At 29.6% G+C, this 27,330-nt stretch overlaps 1 protein-coding gene across 1 annotated transcript in view; it reads right to left on the bottom strand.

Moving 5' to 3' along the window:
* Nucleotides 1–3,054: 3,054 nt before the first annotated feature.
* The window catches only part of LOC130668370 (T-box transcription factor TBX20-like), a 42,390-nt gene continuing 18,114 nt past the window's right edge, over nt 3,055–27,330 (bottom strand). Inside the window, exons 3-6 of the mRNA XM_057470629.1 lie at nt 26,291–26,564; nt 17,425–17,595; nt 16,466–16,542; nt 3,055–4,972 (exon numbers count right to left, since the gene is read on the bottom strand). Coding sequence (XP_057326612.1) covers nt 4,555–4,972; nt 16,466–16,542; nt 17,425–17,595; nt 26,291–26,564 — 940 coding nt within the window. The 3' untranslated portion in view covers nt 3,055–4,554. The remainder of the gene's footprint in view (nt 4,973–16,465; nt 16,543–17,424; nt 17,596–26,290; nt 26,565–27,330) is intronic.

Here is a 27,330-nt window from a genome sequence, read left to right as displayed (position 1 = left end):
TTATTGTTGAAGTATTATATACCTCTAAGTTGGAACGTGCTCCCGGGGTTCAGGCCAGAGGGCTCGAGGTGTTAGTCACGGTAAGAGAGCTGACTTTAAAATGGTTCCGCGTCTAAAAATAATTGCGCGCTGACAGGCCGTGAAATGAATTTATTTAATTTCAGATAGGTATAACAGAATTACACGGCAGTTGGAGGTGCGATGAAGCTTGGGTGGCGATTGCAGAGACTTCCTTACACTTTTCTACTCTACTCTATACACTGTTTAATATTTATATTGTAGTTTTACAATACATGTCTTGGGAACTGTAACACTAATATTTACACAGAAAGAAATAGATAGTACTAGTTACTGTTCTGCTTAGTAGTTGTCGAAAAATACATTTTAATATGACTGGTGATATTAGAACAGGAGTAAGTCATTGCTTAACGCGCTGCGTACTATTACTTTTTAAACAGTAACCAGTGCTGTGCTACACAGTACATGAAACATATGACCAGTTACTGTTAAAATAGACGTCATTCATAGTTCAAACCCATACAAACCTCTCAGCACAGCTCGTTGCTGTGTAGAATGCGAGAAGTTACTATTTAGTGACAGGAATGGTTACCCGAGTCGAAAATTACTCTCTAAAAATGAATTAGTGAAATTCTCGCGAATGAGTGGATAGTCACTACACTGTAAAAAATCACCGGGGTAAGTCCAAGCGGTGTAGGTGTTAAAATTATCGGTGTTAAATTTACCCCCGAAAGCGGTGTGAAAATATCGCCGCCACGGGTGTAAATATTCTGTACCGGTGTTAAAATAACGCCGCCACCGGTGTAAATATTCTTTGCCGATGTTAAAATATTTTACTTTGTGAACATTTTTACTCACTCGATCACTATACTTGTTAATAAATGATATTTTTTATTAATTTTCATAAAGAACTGAATTTTTTTGTGTTTTATAATCTTTAAAGTTAATACTCCAAGCGGACGCAATTTACACCGCTTTTACACCGGTATTACTCAGCTTTTACACCGGTTACCCCGCTTTTACACCGATATTACTCCGTTTTTACACCGGCTACCCCGCTTTTACACCGGTTACCCCGATTTAACACCGGTATTTTTAACACCGGTGTATTACTCCTCCTACACCGGTGTAGTTTCATTTTTACACCGGGCGGAGTTGAAACGAGTCCATTTTTAACACCGCTCTTTTTACAGTGTATTTCTACAGCTATAAGTTACCACTAATTCAACCAGTGGTATACTTATAGCTGATTCCCAGTGAATATTCACTAATTTGAAGTGAATTTCACTTATTCATTTTTAGAGAGTAAATTTCGACTCGGGTGGAGGCTCAAAATAGAGTCTGTTTCTATGTTAAATTAGGTCCGATTTTGGTCCCTGAAATGCTACAAATTTTCGTTTTCAGCACTTGTGGGTTCAATATAGGATCTGATGAAAATTAAAATTAGGTCCTATTTTGACCCTCTGAGCCCTATTTTATTGTAATAATAATAATGTTAATAATAATATTGATATTATTAATATCATTAGCATTATTAAAATTATGATAAATAATAATCTATGTTACCCTGGATTTTATTTGCATACAATGCTTAAAATAATTTCAATTAAAATATATAGCAAATGCTGTTAATAGTTCAATTTTTTATAATAAATTAATAATAATGATTAATTTTATATAAATTTCGTTGCTTGTCAAAAAAATAGTGCTTACAATTAATTTTTAAAAATCTTTAATTTTTTCTATCATCATAAATAATTTAATTACAATGAATCGAAATTTATTACGGGACTAATATTGTCGGAATTGAAGGTTCAAAATCGGACCTCTCAGTGAATGGTCGAACCTCTGGGTTCAAAGTCGGAGTTAAAAGACTACAGGGCTCTCAATCGGATCTATTTCGGGCTAGAGGGGCCTATACCTTAGTAGCTATCTTAGTCAAGATCTTGAAATTACAGTATATATAGATATAATATTTCGCTGTATTCTCCTTGACTTGCTCAAGATTTGCTCCAGAATTGATCAATATTGCCACTAGGGTATAGGCTCGAAATTTCGACTCGGGTACTTAGATCCCGTAGATCTCATTAACCTCCAGAACAATACTCAGTCCTGTTTTGACATGAGCTATTACTAAATTTATATGTTTCTTTACTATTCTTGACACTACAGAGACATATGAAGTTATTAACCGTTAATGTTAAAACAGGGCTGAGTACTGTTCTGGAGGTTAATGAGATCTACGTGATCTAAGTAACCATTCCTGTAAACGAGAATAATTTCTCCGTGAATGGTGTCATAGTAAAGCCGGTCTATATCGGCCATCTAGCGGAAATTAAAGACATACACGAAAAATTTATCGTGACCAGCATGATACAGTATACTGATTGTCGCGATACTCGCTTAGCTATTTGGAGGTTAGCGTGAGTATTGATACGTATAGTGCTGACAGCAATCAGATCGTGAATGGGACTAGAATGGATCGCGACGGTAGCTCTATACAAATCTCTCTCTTTATGTTCCATACATCGCTATAAAATGTCTATCCTTTAGATCGTTCCAATCACAATATTTTTTTCTCCATGTGCATGTAAAAATTACTATGGTCATAATAAAGTTTACAGTTATAATATCAAGAATTACTGTAACTATTGTGAATTATTGTGGCCATAGTAATTTTTGTTCGTTCAGGTAACCAATATGACACCATACACGGAGAAATTATTGTCGTTTAAAATTCTGTGGTGTCATAGTAAAGCCGCACTATGTTGGCCACCTGACGGCAATTAAAATAAACACATGCAAAAATTACTATGGCCGTCGTAAAATTTTCCCTGTACAGATTTCCGATTGTAGTATTTTTGTATTTTATAAAAATATAAAATTTTACAAAAATTTTCAGCAGTCTATAGTTAACTTACCGCGTAGTTCACAGCCGATAAAAAAAAATCCTGAAACGTAAGACTTTAAATAAAATTGATTTTCATTTCTTGTAAATAATAAATAATTTCGTTTTATTAATTAGACAATTTTTTTTAATGAAAATTTATTTATTTTTACTACAGTCTGTATTCGCGCTGTCGATTCTACAATGATATTTATATTTATTTATTTATTTACAATTATTGTTAATATTGTTTATCATTACAGTTAGACGAATTGTTGTTTAGTTGGTATTTAATACTATCGTGGTATCGTACAGCCGTTTAACTGGTGATATTTATAAGTAAAACAATTTACAATATTTTTTTTTTTTTTTATAATTAATTTAACATCTATAGCAAACATATTTTTTACTTGTATTAAATTAAATCTTATGTACTAAATTAAATGAATAAAAATCACTGGTCTCAATTAATAACATAATTGATTTTATTTTACTAAGAAATTAAAATTATTTTTTTTTTAGTATACTAAGTACATTAATGGGGAAGTGCCTCTATTTATTTTTTTAAATCATCATTAAAATTATTTAATAATTAAAAAATGATTTTAATTTAATTCATGTTAGAATAGATGGACGCAACTGTAACAGCTGGACTTTAAATGTAATTTTCAGGTGAAGTTACAGAAATAGACGAAAATTTGTAAGAATCATTTTTGTAGATAATTTAATTTCCTACAAAAAAGTATTCTTTGTATTTAGACGTACCATCAATATTTAGGCCGCAATAGTTGTTTAATAGAAATAAAGCAGTGTTCAAAATTTTTTAAATACTTGTATTTTTGTCTTTAAATTAAAATTGTGGGCAAAGTTATAAAAATACATAAAAATTTATAAAGAACATTTTTGTAGAAAATTAAATTTCCTACAAAAAAGTATTCTTTGTATTTAAACGTACAATTGATAATTAGGCTGCAAAAGTTCTTTAATAGAAATAAAGCAGTATTCAAAATTTTTTAAATACTTGTATTTTTGTCTTTAATTTGAAATTGTGGACAAAGTTATCAAAATACATAAAAATGTATAAGGAACAGTTTTGTAGAAAATTAAATTTCCTACAAGAAAGTATTTCATACATTTAGTGATAATTTGTAATTAACATTCACAATTAGCCTTTATAAAAATTAAGACACTTCCCAGATATTTAAAACCCCATTTATTTACACATGTAATTGCAAATTTAATTGAAAATAAAATATAGAAATGATTTTTTATGTGCTCTGTACACTATACACCTAGATTATACACAATTAATAATAATAATAATTAATAATTAATAATAACAATTAATAATGAAGAATAAAATTTAAATCAACATGCGCGATATTTTATTTCTTTGGTTTATAAATATAACAATGTGATAAATATTCCAAAAATTGAATAATCGCAAATAATTAAAATTTAAAAAATAAACAATTAGTAATTTAATAAAATGAAATATTAATTTATATTTAATATTATTAAATAATTAAAATATTTATGAAGGGGTTTGTTAGTAAGAAATGGCGTCTAACGACAAGATTAAAAATAAAAAACATAAAAAGGTGGGTAATAAAAAAATAGTAGGAGGTAGCAGTGAATTGTGGGGATCGCTAATTGGGGGTGGCCGGGCGTGCGCGAAGTGGCGGTGGCGTAGAAGTTGGGGTTGGATAGGGCGCGTACCTGACCCCTACGGACGAGGGAGATGCTCGTCGGGAGATGATTGCTACGGGTGAGGGTTGCCAGGACCAGGAGAGAGGGGGATAGGGGAATGAGGGTGTGTTGGGGTAAGGTGAGGATGTGGTAGTACGCGAGCCGTAAAGCAGCGCTGCTGAGGGTGCCAACCAGGATGCCAGTGGATGCTGATGCCCTCCCTCGTGTTGCTGATGGTGTTGCTGCGATGGTGGTTGTTGCTGTTGCTGAATACTCAATGCACTCCCACCGGGTGATGTTAAGGCTAAATGCTCATATAGACGGACTGGTGGTACGCCACAACGGACCAATTGCTGCTCCATTAGTTCCATCGGATCTCTGTAACAAAATTATTTATTTGAACATTAGAAATCGGATTATGGATTTTTTTCTGCACTACAGCGTAAGTTTATTTTATAAGAGCACACCCTTAGTTTTATAGTCAAGGGTGTATATTTTAATTGAGGAAATTCCTAAAAGTTATTCAAATTTTAGGCTACAAATTTTCAAAAAAAAAATTTGAATACACACCCTTAATTTTTAAAATTAAAGGTGTGCATTTTATTTAAAAGAATTAGTAGGTACACACCCGTAATTTTTTATGTCAAGCTATGCATTTTAATTATAGAAATTTTTGAGAATTATTAAAATTTCGTGTAACAAATTTTCAAAAAAAAATTTTTAATACACACCCTTAATATTTAAAATTAAAGGTGTGCATTTTATTTTCAAAAATTAATAAAAGTTGATGAAAAAGATTTTTAGGTAAACACCCTTTATTATTAGATTTCAGGGTGTGCATTTTAATTAAGGAAATTTCTAAGAATTATTAAAATTTCGTGTAACAAATTTTCAACAAAAAATTTCAAATACACACCCTTCATTTTTTAATTTAATGGTGTGCAATTTTTTGTAGAAACTTGAAAAAAATTATGAAATTTCGTGTATAAAATTTCTGAAGAATTTAAAAATACACACCCTCCATTTTTTATTAAGGGTGTGCATTTTATTTAAAAAATTACAAAAAAGGTAAAAAATAAAAATTGTTGGGATAAAAAAGCTTAAAAAATTTAGTTTCCTGAGTTTGACAGAAGATATTTATAAAAAAATTTTTGAAAGTGATAAATTATTTGAAAAAAAAAAAAAAAAATCTGATAAGACAATTACTCAACAATTAAACTAATTACATTGATAAATTACATCTTGTAACAACAACTGTCTGCGTAATTTACAAATGACGAAATTCACCGGAAATGCTAATAAACAAACCTCCATAATAATAAAAAAAAATAATATCCATAAGTATAAAAAAGTACAAGATAATGATGAATGATTTTCTCGTTGATTTGCACATATCCGCAAGCTTAATTAGGGTCAATCACGGTACCGATTGTGAATCGATTTCACGGTTGATTACAATCGACGAGAACACATCAGCACAAGTACAGTGTACGCTGACTGGCGAATTATTATTCCTCTAGACTGCAAAGTTAATCGCCGCGGGTATGCCTTCGTAATTAACGCAATCGCACACACTGTACACCACACACCACTATCAATATAATATCCATTACATCATAAATATATACACAAATATTACCTCAACCAAATCGAGTATCATTACACAGATACTCCATTACTGATAAATAATAAATAACAAAACATTAATCGAGATAAAATATTTTCACAACAGCAGACCCATTACATTTCCTACTTTTCTTCCAAGTGTGTGGTCACTTTATCAAAGGGATTTTATTAAATATATCTATAAGCTCATTATAAAATTTATTACAATACTAAAATAATAATTCCAAGAATTTAAACTGTATTTTTTTTTTACTCGGAATCGATTTAAATTTTGAAACCAAAGTCTCGATCTTACTTTCGGTCTTGGGTTTGTCTTAACAAAGAACTCTTTGGATTTTTATTTTCATTGGATTTGAATGATGGAAACCAGTAGATGAGAATTGAGTTTTAAGAATAAATAAAACGAAGTGTAAAAAAAAAGAACAATGGATCCGGTGTGCCAAGTTAACGCGTCTCGGTTACAACTTGGGTGTACTGCTTAGCATGTAACTTGATATCAATCTCCCTTTACTTCTTTATATATTTATACATATATATACATATATATAAGAATGGTATGGATGTGTATAGAGACCTAAACCTTATGACTTTCAAGTCCTCATGTGCCTCCGAACTCAATCTGAAGAACATTGAGGTATAAATTTCTACAAGGGTGTGCATGTGTGTGCTCATGTGTGCATGTGTGTGATGTATAAGAAACAAGAGGGAAAAAAAAGTAAAAAAACTGTAAAAGAGGAAGGAAGGGATTAGGGTTGGTGTGCCTGGGGCTAATCGTTCTTCGAGTGAACGTGCCGGACCACACACCGTCGTGTCCACTGGTTCTACATGTCCTTACTCGATCTCTTTTCTCACACGTTCCGGTGAAATATCACTGTTGTCGAGCTTCCAAAGTCTATTAGTCGAGCTATTGGCACCCAAAGTCGTTCAATTGATTTTCTTTATTCTTCATCCGAGGGCTTTGTTACTTTTTTTATCACTTTTGTTTGGTTTGATAATAGATTTGAATTATTAGAGAATGGTGGGGCAAAACGGCCCCCCCTAAGCTGGTTATTACTTTTTTTTGTAAAAATCGTTCCCCCACTCTTATTGAAAAACAATTGATTGTAACGATTTTTCCCCAACTATTGCAATACAATGGAATTTGAATTTAAATTTGCCGCCAAAATAAAGGAGAAAACACCTGGATTTAGCATTAATAAAATAAAGTCTAAAATAAAAAAAAAATTGTTTAAAAGTTAAAAGTGATGACTGTCTTTATTGCAATGGATTTTATTCGCAAGCTAAAGAATTATGGATTCAATGTAAAAATTGTAAGAAATGGTCTCATGATTCCTGTGCAGGCGTAGATGAATATCATTCCGATGAGTATATTTGTGAATACTGTAAAAATTAATCGAATTGACAATTTATCAATTGAAAAAAAAATTGTTATTTTCAAATATTTTGAGTGGCCAAATTTGATCCAGGCAAAGAGATTCAGCCGAAAAATATGAAAAAATCTTTTTTTCTGAATTTTCGGCTGGTCCATCTTGCCCCAGGTATCATGTGTAGGGTTAAAAGTGCACGAATATATTAAATTAATGGTAATTAATTTAAGAAGAAAAACAGAAAACAATTTTTTTGAACAAATTTTTAGAGGGGGGTCTTCCTACCCCACCCTCTTTTACACTGAAAAAAACCTCAATTTTCATGGATAAAGAAATCTCTGACCAAAACAAATTTTCTTGGCTCAAAAAAATTTTGACGATTCCCAACAATGTTTGTTTTCCAAAATATTTTGATTCAAAATGACTCAACTTCTTTTTCGTTGTATTTTTTTTTTTTGAATAAAACTACGGTATAATTAATAAATTATAACTGTAACTAAAATTATTTTTGAGGAAATGAATTACGAGAAAATTATTACATTAGAGTAAAATTATATTGTGTGTCTATAGAAATATATGAATATAGATGTGGGATCATGAAGTGAAGAGTAGATGAGAGCAAACGGAAATGACGCAGCTCTGATGCATTATAATATAGTAATCCGGCCCTTGAATGCGATTGTAGCCTTGAATTATCTTTTAATGTTTTCATAAAACTTCCTTATATATAAATGTATATGTATATATAAATAATAATATATTATAATTACGATCATTCATGAAATTGAGTCTCACACGGGGCATCGCTGTTTATTAACATTTATTTATTCGTCGTTATATTCACGCGTACGTTCAAATGTCTTTACTTCTCAGCGATCATTAAAATTATGTATTATTATATACATGTGTAATTTTATTTTTTTTTAATTACAGATTTTTATAATTGACGTTTTGTAGTACATGTGATTGAAAAGTTAAGAAAATATTTTCACTCCGTTATAATTATTTATATGACGGATTAAAGGCTTATATATTATTTTATATAAGTATTTAATTACTTACACAGTTTAAAAAAAAATTAACACGTTTTTCTATTAAAGAGATTGATATTTTTTTTTTCCATTCCATGGATTTAAATTTATAAAATTTTTAAAATTTAACGAATCGAACTTTTAAGAAATCGTTTAGGAAAATATATAAGGGAGAGTGGGGAAAAATAAGACACGACTTTTGAAGTTTAATGTTTATCTACAGTCTCTAGAAAAAATATGGGGTGAGTTGGTCACCCTGAATTGGGAATTATTGTAGAATTTTGACCAAAAAATTGCCACGAAAATTCCAAAGATCCGATTTTGGAGTTTTTTCGGCGACGACACCTCAATTATTGCTCGAAAAATATGAGAAATTCTAGCTATAGTCACCAGAAAATATAATTCCAATAATTTGTTTATGCAACATGAGGTACATGGTCGCGGATAGATCGTAGATTGAAATCTTGTCGCATTTCTGGGCATCTTTCGCTCGTTTTTAGATACAACGCTCTGGTTTTTTTTTAAAATATCATGATTTGTGAAATTCAACTTTTAAGATGAAATAAAAAGTTTTATAAGATTTTTACAAGTGATATTTTAAACAAAGGATATGTAGAGTTAAAGAAAAGATTTTTTGTATCATTTTTGGGAGGGAGTCTGTCACGCCCCGGAAGAAATTTTTGTTTTTGGTGTCAATTATAGCAAAATTATGATAAATTTGTTCGAAGTAAATCAAAACAACTTGTACCCGATGCCCAAAAGCCAGAAAAAATAATTAACGGCTCAGGAAGACCGTCGTCCCCTACACAGAAAAAGACAATTTCTTGGGATAAGAAAAATCGGCATTATGAAATGAAAAAAAAAATTTTCTTAGTACTTAGTACTTAGTAGCATTTTCCAAAATTTCGATATCGGAAAATTAGTTAGAGCGAATAAGAGTTTTTTGAGCCAAAAAATCCTTTTTTTCTGTGTAGTCTCTCCTGTTGTTTTATAGTAAAATTTTCTATTAAAAAAAAGTGACATAAATTTAAATGCACGTAAATTAAATTTTTAAAATAATTCTCCTACAATTCCCGCCCTAAAATTACAGCAAAATCTACTAATATCTATTATTATAAAATACTTTAGCAATAACATTGCGTGTTAAGTCCTACAAATAATATACCATTTAGTTACAATGTATACATATATGTATTCTAATCTATACTTTGTATCCCATAGAATTCTCTTCTCACCTCCACAAACTAAATTATTTAAATTCCAAAACTAAAAAAAAAAGAAACAAAACGGAAGTCGACTGTTTAATTTTTAAATATTAAATTTAAAAATAAAATGTTGAAGGGCTATTGATATTCGGACACTCAGGTGTTCCTCGCGTGGATCATGTCGTCGGGTTTAAAATTACTTCGAATTTAAAAATGTAAAAAATAAAAATAAATAATAATAAAGTGTCTAAAGAGCCGATACTTCACACACTTAAACTGTCTCTCGTGTGTACTGTCGTGACGATCAGGCGACCTGATCATGTGTAAAATGAGTGGATCGCGTGTGATGTGAGTGAGAAAAGTGATGATGAGAAGAGCATCATCATCATCATCATCATCCTCCTCATTCTCATCATCATCATGAAAGAGTTTGTATCACGATTGATCTTTTTCCATGCAACGGGTAATGAATCGTCATTAACGGCAATCTTTGCATATTCTTTATAATAACGTGTTCGGCTCAATATTGTAAATTTGAATTTTATTTTTTTTAATTTTTTTTTTTTGCTACATATTTATGAATCGTATATTAGTATCATTTTCTTAGTGAGGTACTCGAGTAGGAGGAGCTGTAAATCTCGTCAATATTTTAATGATCAAGTTCTATTAATTTTTTTTTCTTTTTTTCTTTCATACTTTTACATATATAATATATAGAGGGGATGTGATATTAAGATTAAGACAAAATCAAAAAAGATGAAAAAAAATTCAATTTTTTGTTCATTAAAACCGTTAATTAGTGTAATGTTACTGACCAGGGTAAGTTGGGTCTACGAAAAATTTGAAAAAATTAAAAAAATTAAATTGTTGACTTTTTTTTCATTTTCCTCTATAATTTAATTTTTATTTATTGATTAGTCATCAATAGGGACAAAATTTTTGCCTTGATTTTGAAATTAATCTTTCAAATGTTTGATATTACGGCGAAAATATTGGTCTTATCAGAAAAGTTTTCAAACAAAAGTTGTAGGAAATTTAATTTTCAAAAAAAAATGTCTATTTAGATTTTTTTATACGGCCAATATTTTCACCGTAATTCGAAAATTAAGATTCATAATGAATAATTCAAATTTTTGATTATTATGAAAATTTTAGTTTGGAAATTACGGCTTTCTTTTTAGTCCTAAGGAAAAATTATAAGAGACAATTTTTTTTTTAATTAAATTTTGAACAACTTTTATTTGAAAAATGCTTTTATACGACCAATATTTTTTCCGTAATATCAAAAATTTCACACCATTATTTATTATTGGTTGATTTTAAATTGAAGCAAAAATCCTGGCCCTTGTCATCAATAATAATTTACTATTAGAACATTAATTGACTGATAATTAAAAAAAAATTAATTAGATCATAATTTACTTAAATTTTTTATTTTTGTCCGCAGTGAAATGTTGACTTGATAACAGAAAAAATTTTTCAGTAAATGATTTGATTTCTGAGAAGTATGTCTGCAAATTTTTTAAATTATTAACCCCGCGCTTTTTCAAAACTTCGATTTCTTCAAATCTGATATTTTTTATTTTTCAATATTTGACTGAAATTTATCATGACATTAATTACTGTAGGGTAGTCTCAGTAATTTATTGCTAAATATACAAATTTCATATTTTTATTAATTACAATTTATGGATATTTTTAGTAAAAAAAAAACTGAATACTTTTTTGACGTCTGATTGCGATGGCTAGACTAATCTAAAATATTTAGCGATAATTTACTGTATAAAATCAACTCTACAACTCAGACTATTTATAAATAACTGTTTTACGTTAATGCATCTTTAATTTCTTAAAAAATTCTACATCTATAATTTGAAATTTAAAAAATTCTTTAAAAAGACATTAACCAAAAATTAATAATAAAACCTTTAGTGCTGATGTATAGTAAAAATTTTTTATAGACAACACCAGAGCAATAATATTCGAATTCCATTGGACTGTTATTTTTCACCCTCGAGCTGACATATAAGCTATTAGATAAGTGGTAGGATAATAATAGGTTACACCCCGCTATATGATTCTCTACTCTATCATATGCCTTTCGACTTTAATCCCACGAGACTCGAGTCTTTAGTTTCTAGTCTTCAATCTCCAGCCTCCAGTCTAAAATATTCAAGGTCCTTGTATCGTTGATAACAAAAAATCCCATTAAAAAACTAAATTTAACGAAATCTAAAATTTTTTCTTACACAGAAAAAAATGGATTTTTTGGCGCAATAAAAATTTTGCATAGCAAAATTTAAAAAAAATTTTTCTTAGGACTAAAAAAAATTTTCTTGGCTCAAGAAATTTTGTCTTGCCCCAGAAAATTTTTTTCTCGTCCTAAGAAAATTTTCTGTTTCAATTTATACTGAAAAAAATTTTTTAGGACAAATGGAAATTTTCTTGGAGCGAGTAAAAATTTTTTGCTCTAAGAAATTTTTTTTCTCTGCACAAAAAAAAAATTTTCGAGTCGAAGTAAATATTCTTGATTCAAGAAAATTTCTTTGAAACCTCAATTTTTTCGCATAAGTTGAAATTTACTCTGACCAAGAAAAATTCTCTTGGCTCAAGCCATTTGGTCTTGCCCAAGAAAAGTTTTTCTTGGCTCAAGAAAATTGTTTTCTCGTCCTAAGAAAATTTTCCGTTTCAATTCATACTGAAAAAAATTTTTTAGAACAAGTGGAAATTTTCTTAGGGCGAGTAAAAATTTATTGCTCTAAAAAATTCTTTTTCTCTGCACAGAAAAAAAATTTTCGAGTGAAAGTAAATTTTCTTGATTCAAGAAAATTTCTTTGAAACCTCAATTTGCTCGGATAAGAAGAAATTTCCTCTGACCAAGAAAAATTCTCTTGACTCAAGAAAATCTTGACTCGATTCCCGATGACGTTTGTCTTAAAAAATATTTTCTTGACTCAACCTTCTTTTCAGTGTGTGTAAAAAAAAAAAGTAGTTGGCAGTTTGAAATGCTATTAAGTGGAATCAGAGTGATTGTGCTTTTAGTAAAAAGTAAAACTCCCGTATACAGAATACAGAAATAAATAAATTTGATAAAAAAAAACGTAAAATGAGATGATGAGGTATACATCACATCAGAGTCCTAAAGGAATGGATGTGGAAGATGAAGCGAGTGTAACGGCGAAGAAATTAATAGCCATAAAATATGAATAGAAATTAGCAGGTTCGGGGTGGCGTGACGCGTTTGCTCGCTCATTTCCTTTCGGCGCGTTGAAAAACAACAAAACAACAAAATATCGTTCAAGCCTGTAATTTACCCGGCTGCCGCCGACCGCGCCGGGTATTCTCTCTTGCACCCGCGGAACAAACTCTCCATCAGAAGTACATGAACATCTTACGTGGATCTCAACACATACATGCACACATACACACACATCGACTTACAAGTTTGCCTTCGGATTTTTTACATTTACCTTTAAATTAATAAAAAAAAATTTATTTATTTCCATCCATTGTCAATAATAAAAATATGAAGGATTTGGTATTTAAATTTTTTAGTTACCACTTACATCACCGTGGTCATAATTTTCAATCGGTTTTTGTAAAGTCACATATTTTCTGCAGTTGTGCTAAAAATATTCCGTGTTTAAATTTATTTTATGAATATTTAATATCACGTGTCGCGAATTAGCATAATGCCATATTGTGTTGCCTGCCCATTTTTGATTTATTTATTTTTCAACACCAAAAAATTTTATTTAAACGAAACATTCATTTTTTGGTGTCACTTTTAAATCAATACGAAATTTTTGTTAAATTAATTATGATCCTGAAGTTAGCAGACAGTTAAAAATTTTCGAATTTTTGTTTCAACGACTTAATTTAAAAAAAAAATAAATATGAACATGTAGAAAATTTATTAAACTATAGGTGCAATTTTTTCAAATTATTTTTTTAAATAATTTATTGCTTAAAAAAAATCCAAAAGTTATTGTACGTCGGCTAACTTCAGTACCATAATTAATTCACTAGAGTAATTGAAAAATTTTGTCTTTTTTTTTACCAAAAATTCATTACGAAAATTCGTGTCCAAAAAAGGGTAAAATGGACCCCCTAAAAAAATCAGCCGAATTAATTTTTTCGAATTTTTTTAGTTCCCAAATAAGTAGGATACTGAAGTTAGCTGATGGCTGAGTTTTTTTATTTTTTTTTAAAACGATAAATTATAAAAAAAAAAAATATTTGAAAAAATTGCACCTATGGTTTTTTTAATTTTCTACGTGTGCATATTTTTAGTTTTTATTTTTTTCTAAACTAAATTGTTAAAAAAAAACTTCGAAAATTTTTAACTGTCAGTTAACTTCATGATCATAAATAAGTTCAGTATCAATAAGATCCAGTAGTAAAAAAAATTAATACGGGGCAAAATGAACCCCCTAAAAATTTTTAGAATGAATTTTTTTTTAGTCCGTGTCGCTCTTCTCGAAATTAAAAAAAAACCGGGTGCCATTTTATTAAACCAATAAAAATTATTTGAAATTTAATTAATAAATTAATATTTTTATTCATCAAGTGATCAAATGATTTTTCATATATTAGTAAAATTTTAAAATTAACTTTCCAAGTCATAAAAAAAATTAACAGTTGAAATTTAAAGTGTAAAAATTAATAATTCAATTATGGGCCATTTTTCACACACAATTTATGTTAATTTGCTCTCGAATTTTTTTCATGCGCAGCAAAATTAATTTTATCATTGCCATGATTTATAAACTTTCCGAATTAAAATTTTTTCATTACCGCGATCCTTCATCGTCTCATCGCACTGGATATTTAAAGTTAACACTTAAGAGAATAGCTTAGTCTTTTGTCTTAGCGTTTAAACGTCGGCTATTAGCTCTGGTCAGCCTCAGTCCCGAGCTTGAGCTTGCCCGCGGCGTCTTTCTCACCCCCTTATTTTTCTCACCCCGAAGGCCTCAAGCCCGTATAAGTTTTTTATAAAATTTTTTGTTAACCGTGTGTTCGATGGTATAGAGATCATGTGGGGAAAGGTAATGCGAAGTGCTAATGGGCCGCGGAGTAAATGTGTTGATGGTAGATGTTTTAGAATGTCTGGGCATTAAAGTATATTGGACACTGAGTTAAGTGTGTCTGAATGTTTCGTCTGTGTATGTATGTATGTATGTATGTATGTATAACTATATACAAAAGCATACGATTGAAGCTGCGTACAGGTAACTCTTAACGTGTGCAGTAAAGAATAAGAATAAGAAGATAAAGGAGAAGAAAAAGGATGAAAAGAAGGGACTTGAAAAGGCGGCTACGATAATGACAGGCCGCTTGCTCTCGAAGCTAATATAGATGAATGCTCTGCCCTCCTTGCCCTTAAGCTCCACACTCTCTCAGAGAACATATCGGTATATTCTACTGTACCCTACTCGTATCGGCGTACGTGGATACGAGGGCGTAAGCACTTAGACACTGGGATATAGAATAAAATATAAAATAATATAATAAATATTAAAGGAACCAGAGCTCGCGAATCGAAGGAATGGCGATCAGGAAAAGGAACGGGAACAGGAACGAGAATGGGAAGAGAAATAGGGAACGAAAGCGTGCGAAAACCAGATGAAGAGAAGGTAAAAAAAAATAATGATAATAAGAATAAGGATACAGAAGGACTGCAGCAATACTCTAAAAAGTTAAAGGCTTCGGATAGGAGGTCGGGAAAAATATGTATAAGAAAGGGATATATATCTCCCTGTTTCTTTTAAACCCGGAGGGGCATCTATCTATCAGCGCCGGCGTGAAGTGGGCGGGTGCATGCGCGGTATTGCCGCATATAAGGCCGCTCTCTTATTAACTTTGCCGACGCCGCGGCTTAGGCGGAGGCAATGCGCATGCTTCGAAGTTACGTGTTATCCGCGGCAGCACCTCACTCAAATAAAATATATTTTATTCCTTCTTCTTGGTCTAAGTCATGTTCCAGTACAGCCTGCACTTTATTTAAATATTTAACTTTTATTTGCTCGCTCGAAATTGCAGGACCTCAATGAAGTTTTGTAATTAATATGAGAGTTGTATTTTTTTTTGAAATAATTAATGACTGTGACAAGATTTTAATTGATTTTGAATTTTTTTAGGAGAAATTAAAAGTTTTACTTGGGATTTATATATATATATTTTTTTTTTGGAGTATTAAAGGTAAAATAGACGACAGGTGTTGATTTGTAGGAGGACTTTGTTGGGCGGGTTACGTTTCGTCGAGAATATACGATAATAGAGTACATGAGAGGCCTGATGATGATGATGATGATGGTGATGGTGATGATGATGATGGGAAATAAAGAGTTTTATCGAATCTCTATCTTGTTCTGTGGATCTCGTAGTTCTTTCATGGTCATCATCATCGGCAGCACCATCATGCCACGCAGTAGAGAGTCAAGAAGTCAATTGACTTTTTAAAGTATACGTGTAAAACCCGTTCGTGAGAACACTAAATTATGACAGTGGAATTTTTTTATTTGTTTATATATAAATATAGCCGCACTCGAGATAGTTATTTACTTTTTTTTATGTATGCGAATTGTTTAAGTTATTAATATTTATTTTTATTTGGTAATAATGAGAAATTTATTTACTCACCGATCGAAGTCTGTGAGCCGTGATGAATCACGGAAACCTTTGGCGAATGGATTACTGTCGATTTTTAATTTTGTAATCTGAAAATTTTTTTTTAATTTAGTAAATTTTATTAATTAAGAAATTGTGAGGAAATTTTTTTAAATAATTGGTTTGTTTTGGGTCATGATTATACTGAGCATCAATTTGGAGAGAAAAAAATACTAGACATTTTTTTCTTAAGCCCATTTTACCCCCCCCCTCCCATTAAATATATATAGATATAAAATTATTATTAAAAAAATTTTTTTTTATTAGAGTAAATTTTATTAATTAAAAATTTTAATTTTTTATGGGGGAAAAAATTAAAAAAAAATTTTTTTTTTGGGTCATATTCATACCAAACATCAATTTTGAGATAAAAAAAAATACTAGACATTTTTTTCTTAAGTCCGTTTCCCCCTCCTCTCATTTCAATGATTTATTTAAATATATATAGATATGAAATTATTAATAACATTTTTTTTATAGCAGTAAATTTTATTAATTAAAAATTTCAATTTTTTGATAAGGAAACAATTTTTTAAAAATTTATTTTTTTTGGGTCATTTTCATATCGAACATGAATTTGGATAGAAAAAAAAATATCAATAAAAAAAAAATATCCAACATTTTTTTCTTAACCCCCCTCCCCTTATTTTGATTGTTTATTTAGATATATAAATATGAAATTATTAACAAAATTATTTTTTGTTTCGGTAAATTTTATTAATAAAAAAAAATATTTTTGTAAAGAAAAATTTTTAAAAAATTAGTTTTTTTTCTGGGTCATTTTCGTACCGAACATCAATTTAGTGACAAAAAAAATAATAGAAAAAAAAATACTAGAAATTTTTTCCTTAACCCCCCCCCCCCTCATTTTGATTATTTATCTAAATATATATGAATATAAAATGATTAATAAAATTTTTTTGTATATTTACCAATTGATTTTGATACGCAGTAACAGCCGTAAAAATAGATTCAGGAAATATAAAAGTCTTGTGTTCTTCTTTATTGAGATCTGTTATTTTATGATTCTTATCTTCATCTTTAGGACGACACTTGACTAAATGTATCCTGGGCTGATACCGATGCATTGAATTGAGCACAATCTGTAACCAAAAAAAAAAAAAAAAAATTTAATAAAATTGTACATGACGCAAGTATTAATTAAAAAGGCAAATTAAAATACGGTTAGCCAATCTGACATCACGAGCTCTTTACTCACTCTCTCTTGCCGTCCTTTTTATCTCTTACTCAGTCAAACTCACAGCAGAGCTCGTACGACACGCATTATTATAACCACATCCATACATCCTAAAAGATAATTAATTTATGTAATCCATAAATTAAAATGGCGACGTTGATGGATACATCAAAAAATAGTCCAGGGCATTTGTATATCGACGCATAATATCAAAATTATTATTATCGTGGTATCTAACTTTTGGACGTATGAACAATGCATATGCACATATGCATAAAACATTTATAAATAAATACATATGTTCACATGTTTCATTTCAGTGTACACACATAAAATGCATTGATGTATTCAGACATATAACGTTGAATCAAGCTCGCGTGATCCAAACGAGAACCGAGCACGCGCTTTTATAGTGAACACGCGATCGACCCGATAGTCAACTTCATGATCGATTTCCTGTCCTAAACGATGTGTACTCGAGCGCGTGCAAATCATCAAACCTAAGGATTTTTATTTTTTATTATTATTATTTTAATACTCTTTTTTAACCCGTATGTATACTGACCAATTTGCTAAATATATAAGACACTATCTATAAAATTGATATGGAATTGTTTTTTTTGCTTCATGTCCGATTATACGGGGCATCAAATTACAAATTTGATTTCTGGAAAAAATAGGCTGGTTAATACTCATAATTTTCCAGTTGGTTTTAAATTTGAATTGTGTCCAAAATATTGAGTTTACGAATAAAAGTATTGAAAGACTTTTTGTAGGAAATTTAATTCTCTATAAAATTATCCAAGTACATTTTTGTCGTATTTCTAATATTTTAGCCAGAATTTAAGTTTTTAGGCCAAAAAATCTGAAGCGTATTACGAATTTCGAATTTTTGTGAAGTGGACACTTTAAATTTAAATTGCGGGTTGGTAATAAAAAATACGACAAAAGTGTATCAGAAGTAATTTGTAAAGAATTGAATTTCCTACAAAAAGTAGTTCTATAAATTTTTTCGTAAGCCCAGTAATTTACAAGTTATTTCAAATTTACCGCCAGAAATTCTATCTCCGAAATTTTTATGAAAAAAAAAATTTAATAATAAAAAAAATGATAATATTATTTTAAAAAATGAGTTATGAGAAAACACAACGGAAAGCTAAAAGTTACATGTATTATCGCTAATATAAAATATGACGGCGGCTGTAAGCATTCTCCGCAACTGTTGAAACTGTTTAACGGCCCGCAGGTGGCCAGAAGCTTTGGGGACTCATAACAGCCACCTTAGGATCTTGTTCTTTTATATTTTTTAATATACTTGTATATGTATAGTGCGTGTACTTGATAAAACTAATTTACATTTATACGTAGGTGAGAAGAGAGAGAGAAAACGTCTTGGCATCTGATAAACCTGTCATAGCTATCTTTAATTCGATGACTTACTTCACTTAAAAGCCCGGTGCGTTATGTGTATACACATCTATAAATGTATATATATATTAATAATATATATATTAAATATATATGTATAGGTATACATATTTTTTCCCCTTGAATTTTTTAGTCTTGGAGATATGAACGATAAATTATCATAATCGTACTCGAGTACATCCGGTAAATTCTTCCAACGTCATGACTTATATATATATATATATATATATATATATATATATATATATATATATATATATATAAATACATATATGTTTAATGTTTACATACACATATATGTACGTGTATACACAACAAATTCTCTTGATTTCCTTCATGGGAGTTACCTATAGTCTAGTCTTTTTTATTTTTATATATATATATATATATATTTTTTTTTTTACTCTGTATTATTATTCCTTTTATTCCTGTAAGACTGTGCAAATATGAACAAGAAATACGAGTGGCTACTGATGATGCCAGGCATAGAGAAGTGACTTACGGTAGCTGACTAATATAAAGGCCACGAGTGTGTCTTAAGAAATATTCATTAGTGTAAATAATCACATAAATCATTTGTAATGAGTTTTTTTATTTTTTTGAATTTAACTAATTACGCTTCGAAAATAGTTTTTTTTATGAGTTATTAATATTCTTTAATTATATGGATTACTGGTGGTTTACTATTTTAATGATTTATCGAAGCTAATAAAATTTTAAATTACTTTTTTTTAAGAAAATTTTTTTACAATCAAGTCGAGTTCGTTAAAATTTATTAATTTAAAAATTATTTGAAAAAAAAAAGTTAATAGAAATTGCAAAAGTCTACGCTGTAAAAAATTAATGGAGTAAATCCGGAGTAAATGCGGAGCGGATGACTGTTTAATTATTTAATTTGCTCAGAGTGAAATTCACTCCTATAAAGAGTTCATTTTAATATGAAAACTCCGAATCGGAGTAAATGCAGATTTAAATAAAATCCAGTTTACTCCAGAATCGCTCCGTTAGAAAAACAAACTCCCCATTTATTCCGAATACACTCCCGTTTTTTTACAGTCCACTGTAAAAAATTAGCGGAGTGAATGCAGATCACATCACTGTCTATTTATTTAATTCCCTTGGAGTGAAATTCACTCCGAAGGGAAGTTTAATATTGAAACTAAGGGTCGGAGTAAAATTTACTCCAAGAAAAGTTCACTTTGATATTCAAACTCCGAATCAGAGTAAATGTGGATTCAAATGAAATCCGTAATCACTCCCCTGAAATCTAAACTCTGAATTTACTCCGGAATTTTTTTTAAGCTCCGGAACTCCGAGTGATGGAGTGAATTTGAATTTAAATAAAATCCGTAACCACTTCTAATTCACTCCCGATTTGTTATAGTGGAGATCCCAGATATTTTTATATCTTTGAACTCAAATTGTGACTAAACTATCAAAAATATGACAAAAATATATCACAGCAATTTTACAGGAAATTAAATTCCCTACAAAAAAGCTTCTTACTTCCATCTTCGTAAATTCAATATTTCAGCCACAATTTCAATTCGAAATTAGCCAAAAAACACAGTTATGAATTTTCTGAAAAATCCATTTTTTATTTCCATTTCTCTAATAAAAAAAAAACTGGATTATTTACTATGATCTTATATATTTACTCTCATTGCTACCGAGTATTGAAGATCGTGATTTGCATGTGGTGATTTATCAAACAACGCGGCATCCATGTAATACACGTTGATAGCGGCATTACACGCGCGATTTATAACCACTCACTCGTTTCAATTTTGTGTTCTCTCATTTTATTATTTCATTTAATTTTTTTATCATTCTCTCTATGTACCACAACTGTTTTTTTTTTTTCTTTAAATCATTCAATATTTTTATCCACCGTCATCATGAGTAAGGCAGCGCGTGTTAAAATAAGTAACCGCCGTTTTAAATATCGATCCCGCTACCGGTAACTCAATTAGCCAAGATCGTTTTTTTTTCTCATACAAAATTTTGAGTCTCAAAATTTCTCTACTACCCTCAATCGTTTATAAATTATGGAGAAATTTCAATTAACAAAATTATGGATCGTCAAAATTTAATTGAATTATCGTAACTGCAAGTGTAATTTAGTGCACTTGTTATTGCAAATAAATGATAATAAAATAAAGTGATAAAACTAAATGACACTTAAATTTTTAATGATTTAATTTTCCGCATTCATTATTTTTATTATTATTATTTATAATATTTATATTCTTCTGTCCTCCTCATTCCAGAAGCTGTCGAGAAAAGCGACGTTTACCCTCGGCCTCTGCCAGGAAGCTTGTCACGACATGCTTGGCCGCACTCTTACTATTATATATATATGTATATATATATATATATATATTTCAAATACACGGTCTTGTATCGTCGTGCTATCGCATTTACAAGCCTAACACAAGTTTAAAGCGTGTATGTAAATCGATAAAGACATAAACAAAAAATAACTAAAACATAAAACACCTACGAAAAGAATCCAGTAGAAGAATGCGAGAAAAAAAAATGTTTTCATGTTTTTTAAAAGAGACAATTCATTATAAACTTCACAACTCATGTTCAAAAAAAAAATTAGTAATTTTAATTTATTAACGATATTATAATTTTGAATTTTTTTTGTGCAAAGATTTATTTTATAATCAAAGTATACGAGCATTAGTGACATTTTGACAGAAAATTATCGTTTTGATATTTTTGGTATATTTTAAAAAAAAATATTTTGAGAACTTGGAGTTTTAAACGATCACCGAATTTTATAGTTAAAAGTGAAAGGAAAAATTTTTAAATTTGAAATATAATTGGAAACGTTTTTTTTTTTTAAGTGACGAATTTTAAATTTGAAGTAAAATTTTGATTTTTATAAGTAGGGGCAAACTGGGCCATAAAAAAATAATTCATGCGATTTTTCTTATAAATTTTGTCTCAATTGATAAACATTTATTTGTATTTAGGTGAGCATCATTAAAAAAAAATCTATGGGGCAAAATGGGTTTAGAAAAAATTTTTTTTTGTAATTTTTACCTTTAATATATTAAATACGTATATACAAAAATTTATATTTTAAAAACCATTTTAAAAAAAATAATACTGAAGTTAGCCGACGTCTAATAATTTTTGGATTTTTTTTAAAATAATAATAAAAAAAAAAATTATTTAAAAAAATTGCACCCATAGTTTTTTAAATTTTCTACATGTGCATTTTTTATTTTTTTTTTTTTTGTAATTGATTTGTCAAAAAAAAAATTCTAAAATTTTTAATTGTCTTCTAACTTCAGTATCATAAGTTAGCCGACGTCTAATAATTTTTGGATTTTTTCCAAAATGATAAATAAAAAAAAAATATTTTAAAAAATTGCACCCATAGTTTATTAAATTTTCTACATGTGCATTTTTTATTTTTTTTTTTTTTTGTAATTGATTTGTCAAAAAAAAAATTCTAAAATTTTTAATTGTCTTCTAACTTCAGTATCATAAGTTAGCCGACATCTAATAATTTTTGGATTTTTTTTCAAAATGATAAATAAAAAAAAAAAATATTTAAAAAAATTGCACCTATAGTTTATTAAATTTTCTACATGTGCATATTTTCATTTTCTTTTTTATTCGTAATTGATTTCCTGAAAAAAAACTGAAAATTGTTAATCGTCTGTTAACTTCTGAATATTAAAATAAATTATGTAGAGAAAAATTTCATAAGTTTTTGAATTGACCTCAACTTTAAAAATTTAAGACGACCTAAATTACCCCCGTCAATTTTACTCCTTTTCATACTTCGTACTAAAACCATCCGCGGCCCATATTGTCTTTATTAAAAAATTCGCATCTATAAAAACCCAAAAAAAGTTATGATAAAATATAATTAAATATAACTGCTCGTAATGAGCGGAAGTAATAATTTATACTTTCATAAATCAATTGATTTAGAATATTTCTCAATACTAGTAAACCAAATCGACTATTAAACGAGAGAAAAAAGGTTATCCACTTGACCCTGATAAAAAAGTAATAAAACTTATCTTCAATGCAACAAATATACATCAAACATCAAAATCCACACTTAAAAATTTTACGCTCATATATTTCATATTCATTACCCATAATAATAATGACAACCTTCATAATCTATACACCCAACAAAATTTTATTCGCCAAAAAATTCATTCAACAAAAAGGTATAAAATTAACTAATCAATTTTTCGTATTCATCTCCTATCCCCTGCGAAATGTAATACTCAAAAGCGTGAGAATGTACTCTTACTTTTTTTTTTTAATTTCAAAATTATTTCGTTATCCATACAAATATATAACAAGACGTGTAACGTAACACGAGAAGCGTCTTTTACAAAGTGCCAAGTCGTAGTATCAAAAAAAACTTTATATTATTTTTAAAAAACATGAATGAAAAGGTATATATACATTTATACATATATATATATAGTAGTGTGAATATCAGTGAAATAAAAAAAGCAAAATTCCATCAGGTATGAAGCAGACTTTTATCCACACCATCAGACAGTTGGGTTTTGGACCACCACGTAGTAGCAATTCACAGATGGGGGTCCTTCATATTCACTTATTTCTCTCATATTATTATTATTATATATATTTTTTAATTTATAAAAAGTCTTATGTACATTATAATATCGCGTCATACGAGTACGCGCGATGAAATAGTGGTAATAGTAAAAGGAATGTTCATTTATTATATATTATTATTAATTCAATATGATAGTATATACACCCAGTAAACTCTATACACAATAATCTATACAGCAGAGACTATTATATACTATACTACCACTTGAGTATGTCTCTCGTTTACTCTTGAGATACTTGACTGGCATTACGTGGCTCCAACTTTACACAACTACTGCTACAAACTAAACTGCTTTTACCGGTATTCGAGTACATTGGCTTTGGATTTACTCAGTTTTTACTTTAACTGCCTCTAAGATTATTCATATTCACATATATATATATATATAAGTATATATTTTGTAGTCTATTACTACTGTATTGAATCACTTGTTGGTCATGTAGGTGTGAATCAACGGCTACTTATATCTGCATATATATATGACGATACATAGACATAATTCATATATATTTGATGACCACCATGTACTGACACGAGTTATAAAATATCGTGGAGTATGTATTCAAAAGGTTTTTGATATATGTGTGTGTGTATAAGAGGAAGAAAAGAAAAGAAAGCACGGGCGTGGGCAACGGATGATCATGACAAAAGCTTCGGGCAAACATTCGTTCAATTTATTAGCTTATAGGTATAGATATTTAATGCAGTATGCTAACACTGGGTTGGGGTGTGAACTCGAAAAAAACACCTACGACAATTCTATTCAACTTGTTCTCGATTTTACATTATGGAGGCTCGTAATCTTAAGGTTCTGTAGTTTACTCGGTTAAACATTTTAATATTAATAAATGTAATGATATATATGTATGGATGTATATATTTATAAAGTATTGAATTCCGGCAGGTGAAAAAGTTAAACCGGTTTTTTAGAATTAGAATTTTAGTAGAAGGCAAAGGGAAATTTTTTGATAACTTGTTTTTTCGGTGACCATTTTGCCCGTCTGATAAATTTCGCAAGGTTTTTTTTTAAGTAAGCCGGGGTGAGACGGGACGCAGTATATATTTTTTAATTTTGGGTTTTTATGGATTTTGAAGACGTATGAAGTACTCGAGGTAATATGGGCATTAGGTGGTCGTTAAAAATTAAATTTTCTCAGGTGCCCCAGAAAAAACTTCTTTTTAGTGAAAAAATACCTGGGGAATTTGGTTTTTTTTTTTTAAGTAAAAAGAACACGTGCCGCAGGACGATCAAAGTTCATTTTTCGATACAATCGCGGTTTTTTTTAAATATCTCATGAAATATGCAGATTAAAGGAAAAAATCATAGGAACAATTTTGTAGAAAATTAAATTTTTGACAAAAAAGGTCATATTCATTTTTTTTATAAAATGTGTATTTATGAAGATATTTTTAAAAAAATTTTTTAGATTTTATCAATTGGGCATTTTAAGGATAACGAATGTTAAAAAAAACGTTTTTTCTTAAATATAGACAACTTCGTAACTCGTAACATATCAATCTTTTTAATGCTCATTGTAGTTTCTATATACTTAGAAAAATGTTATTTTCAAAATTTGTAATCCTTAAAACGCTCAATTCATCAGATCTAAAAAAAGTTTTTTTAAAATATCTTCATAAATACACATTTTATAAAAAAAATGAATATGACCTTTTTTGTCAAAAATTTAATTTTCTACAAAATTGTTCCTATGATTTTTTCCTTTAATCTGCATATTTCATGAGATATTTAAAAAAAAACCGCGATTGCATCGAAAAATGAAATGACAGTAAAGTTAGCAGACATTTGTAATTTAAATAAATTTTGTTAAATAGATAAATAATAAAAAAAATCTATTTCTAAAAAAATACACATGTAGAAAATTTAATAAACTATACATGCAATTTTTCAAAATATTTTTTTTAATATTTGTTTTTTTGTTAAAAAAAATCAAAATGTTGTTAAATGTCTGCTAACTTTATAGTCATAAAAATATGACAGAAAAAAAAATGAACTTTGATCGTCCTAAGGCACGTGTTCTTTTTACTTAAAAAGAAAAAACCAAATTCCCCACGTATTTTTTCACTAAAAAGAAGCTTTTTATGGGGCGCCTGAGAAAATTTAATTTTTAACGACCACCCTAATGGGCATCTAGGAAATTTTGAGAAATTTTTCATTTTGCTGAATAAAATTTTTAAAAAATGGTCATAATAAACTATAGGTTTGTTTGATATTAATTAAGTAGAAGTATGAACAGCAATTAAAATAAAAAAAAATTTTTTTGAATATCGCATCATCGCTTTTACAAAAGCGGGAAAAAATAATTTCAAAATAACAAGATCTGATTAGATCTACATTAATATTAATAGATCTCTAAGATCTACTCAAATTCATATAAATTTCGGATCTAAATTTTTTTCAATTTTTTTTTTCTTTACTCTAAAATCTCTAAAAATCAAAATTTCGAGTTTTCACGTCCCGATAATTCGCCTTTTTTAAATAATAAAAAAATTATATCATTAATGATATATATAAATATATTACCTGTCCATGTTTATCCATGTCGTTATTAGTAAGTTTAACTTTTTCAAAGGAGACAATTTGTTTCCTCAATTGTTCACCAGTGAACGGAGAATCTGGATGGACATAAAGTCGTGCCGGTGCTGGTGGGTCAGCTTTCCCGGCTACTAACCAAGAGCTCCGATGATAAGCGTATCGGTACCGTTTGTCATCAACCGGTACAATGTCCATGAGTACGGCGTAACGTGCCTCCGGTTTCAAGTCACTGAATGACACTCTGCAGGTCGGGAACATTCGTCTGTAATGAAAACAAATAAAAATTAAATAATATATCAAATTGCCCAGAATTTATGTCAAGGATATTTTGCTTTCTGGTCAAAATTTTTTGCTTAAAGGTATGGCCTCTATTTTGCTCTGGGTGACGAACGTGACAAATTGGTAAATAAAAACATACATATACATAAGTAATACGGATTCATAAATCACCAGTCAACTAGTCAGCAGCCAGTAATCAGCATGTGCTTTTTATGATCAGAAATTTTGAAAAATCTTTTGGCCCACACATGTAGGCTGCATTTTTTACTTTTTCTGTTTTTTATGTCTAAGGTATAGAGTAAAAACATTAATATATGGCACGTTGTTGAAGGAAAATAGATGACAGAATTGAGTAACGACAACGACAACAACAACAACATGGGTGACAACGTTAGGATAAGTTCCCTGGGGTGTGCCTGTGCACTGGGGGTTACTAAAAATGTGTGCAATGGAAAAACTACATTGGATTTAAGTATTGGTGTGGGTTATAGTCTCTTGAGAAAAATGTCTGGGAATACTCCTGTGGAGAAGGCGATCGGGGCATTACATACTAATGTTGGTGTGCGTGTGTGTGTATGAGTTTTGTTAGACGTTAGACCTAAAGACCGAGTGGTTAGTTGGTCGAAGCCTTGAGAAAAACAGCAAGGGGTATGTGAATCCGAGGACGTATGCCATAAGGATAAGGACACCTGCCAACTGCTGTAGTGTAGGACTAAATGTTTCGTCTCTTGGCAGGGTCACACTTTTTT

The sequence above is a fragment of the Microplitis mediator genome, chromosome 5, assembly GCF_029852145.1.
Source record: "Microplitis mediator isolate UGA2020A chromosome 5, iyMicMedi2.1, whole genome shotgun sequence".
NCBI classification, from domain to species: Eukaryota; Metazoa; Arthropoda; class Insecta; order Hymenoptera; family Braconidae; genus Microplitis; species Microplitis mediator.
The sequence above is the reverse complement of the archived record's forward strand: the minus strand, read 5'-3'. Positions and strand labels throughout refer to the sequence as shown.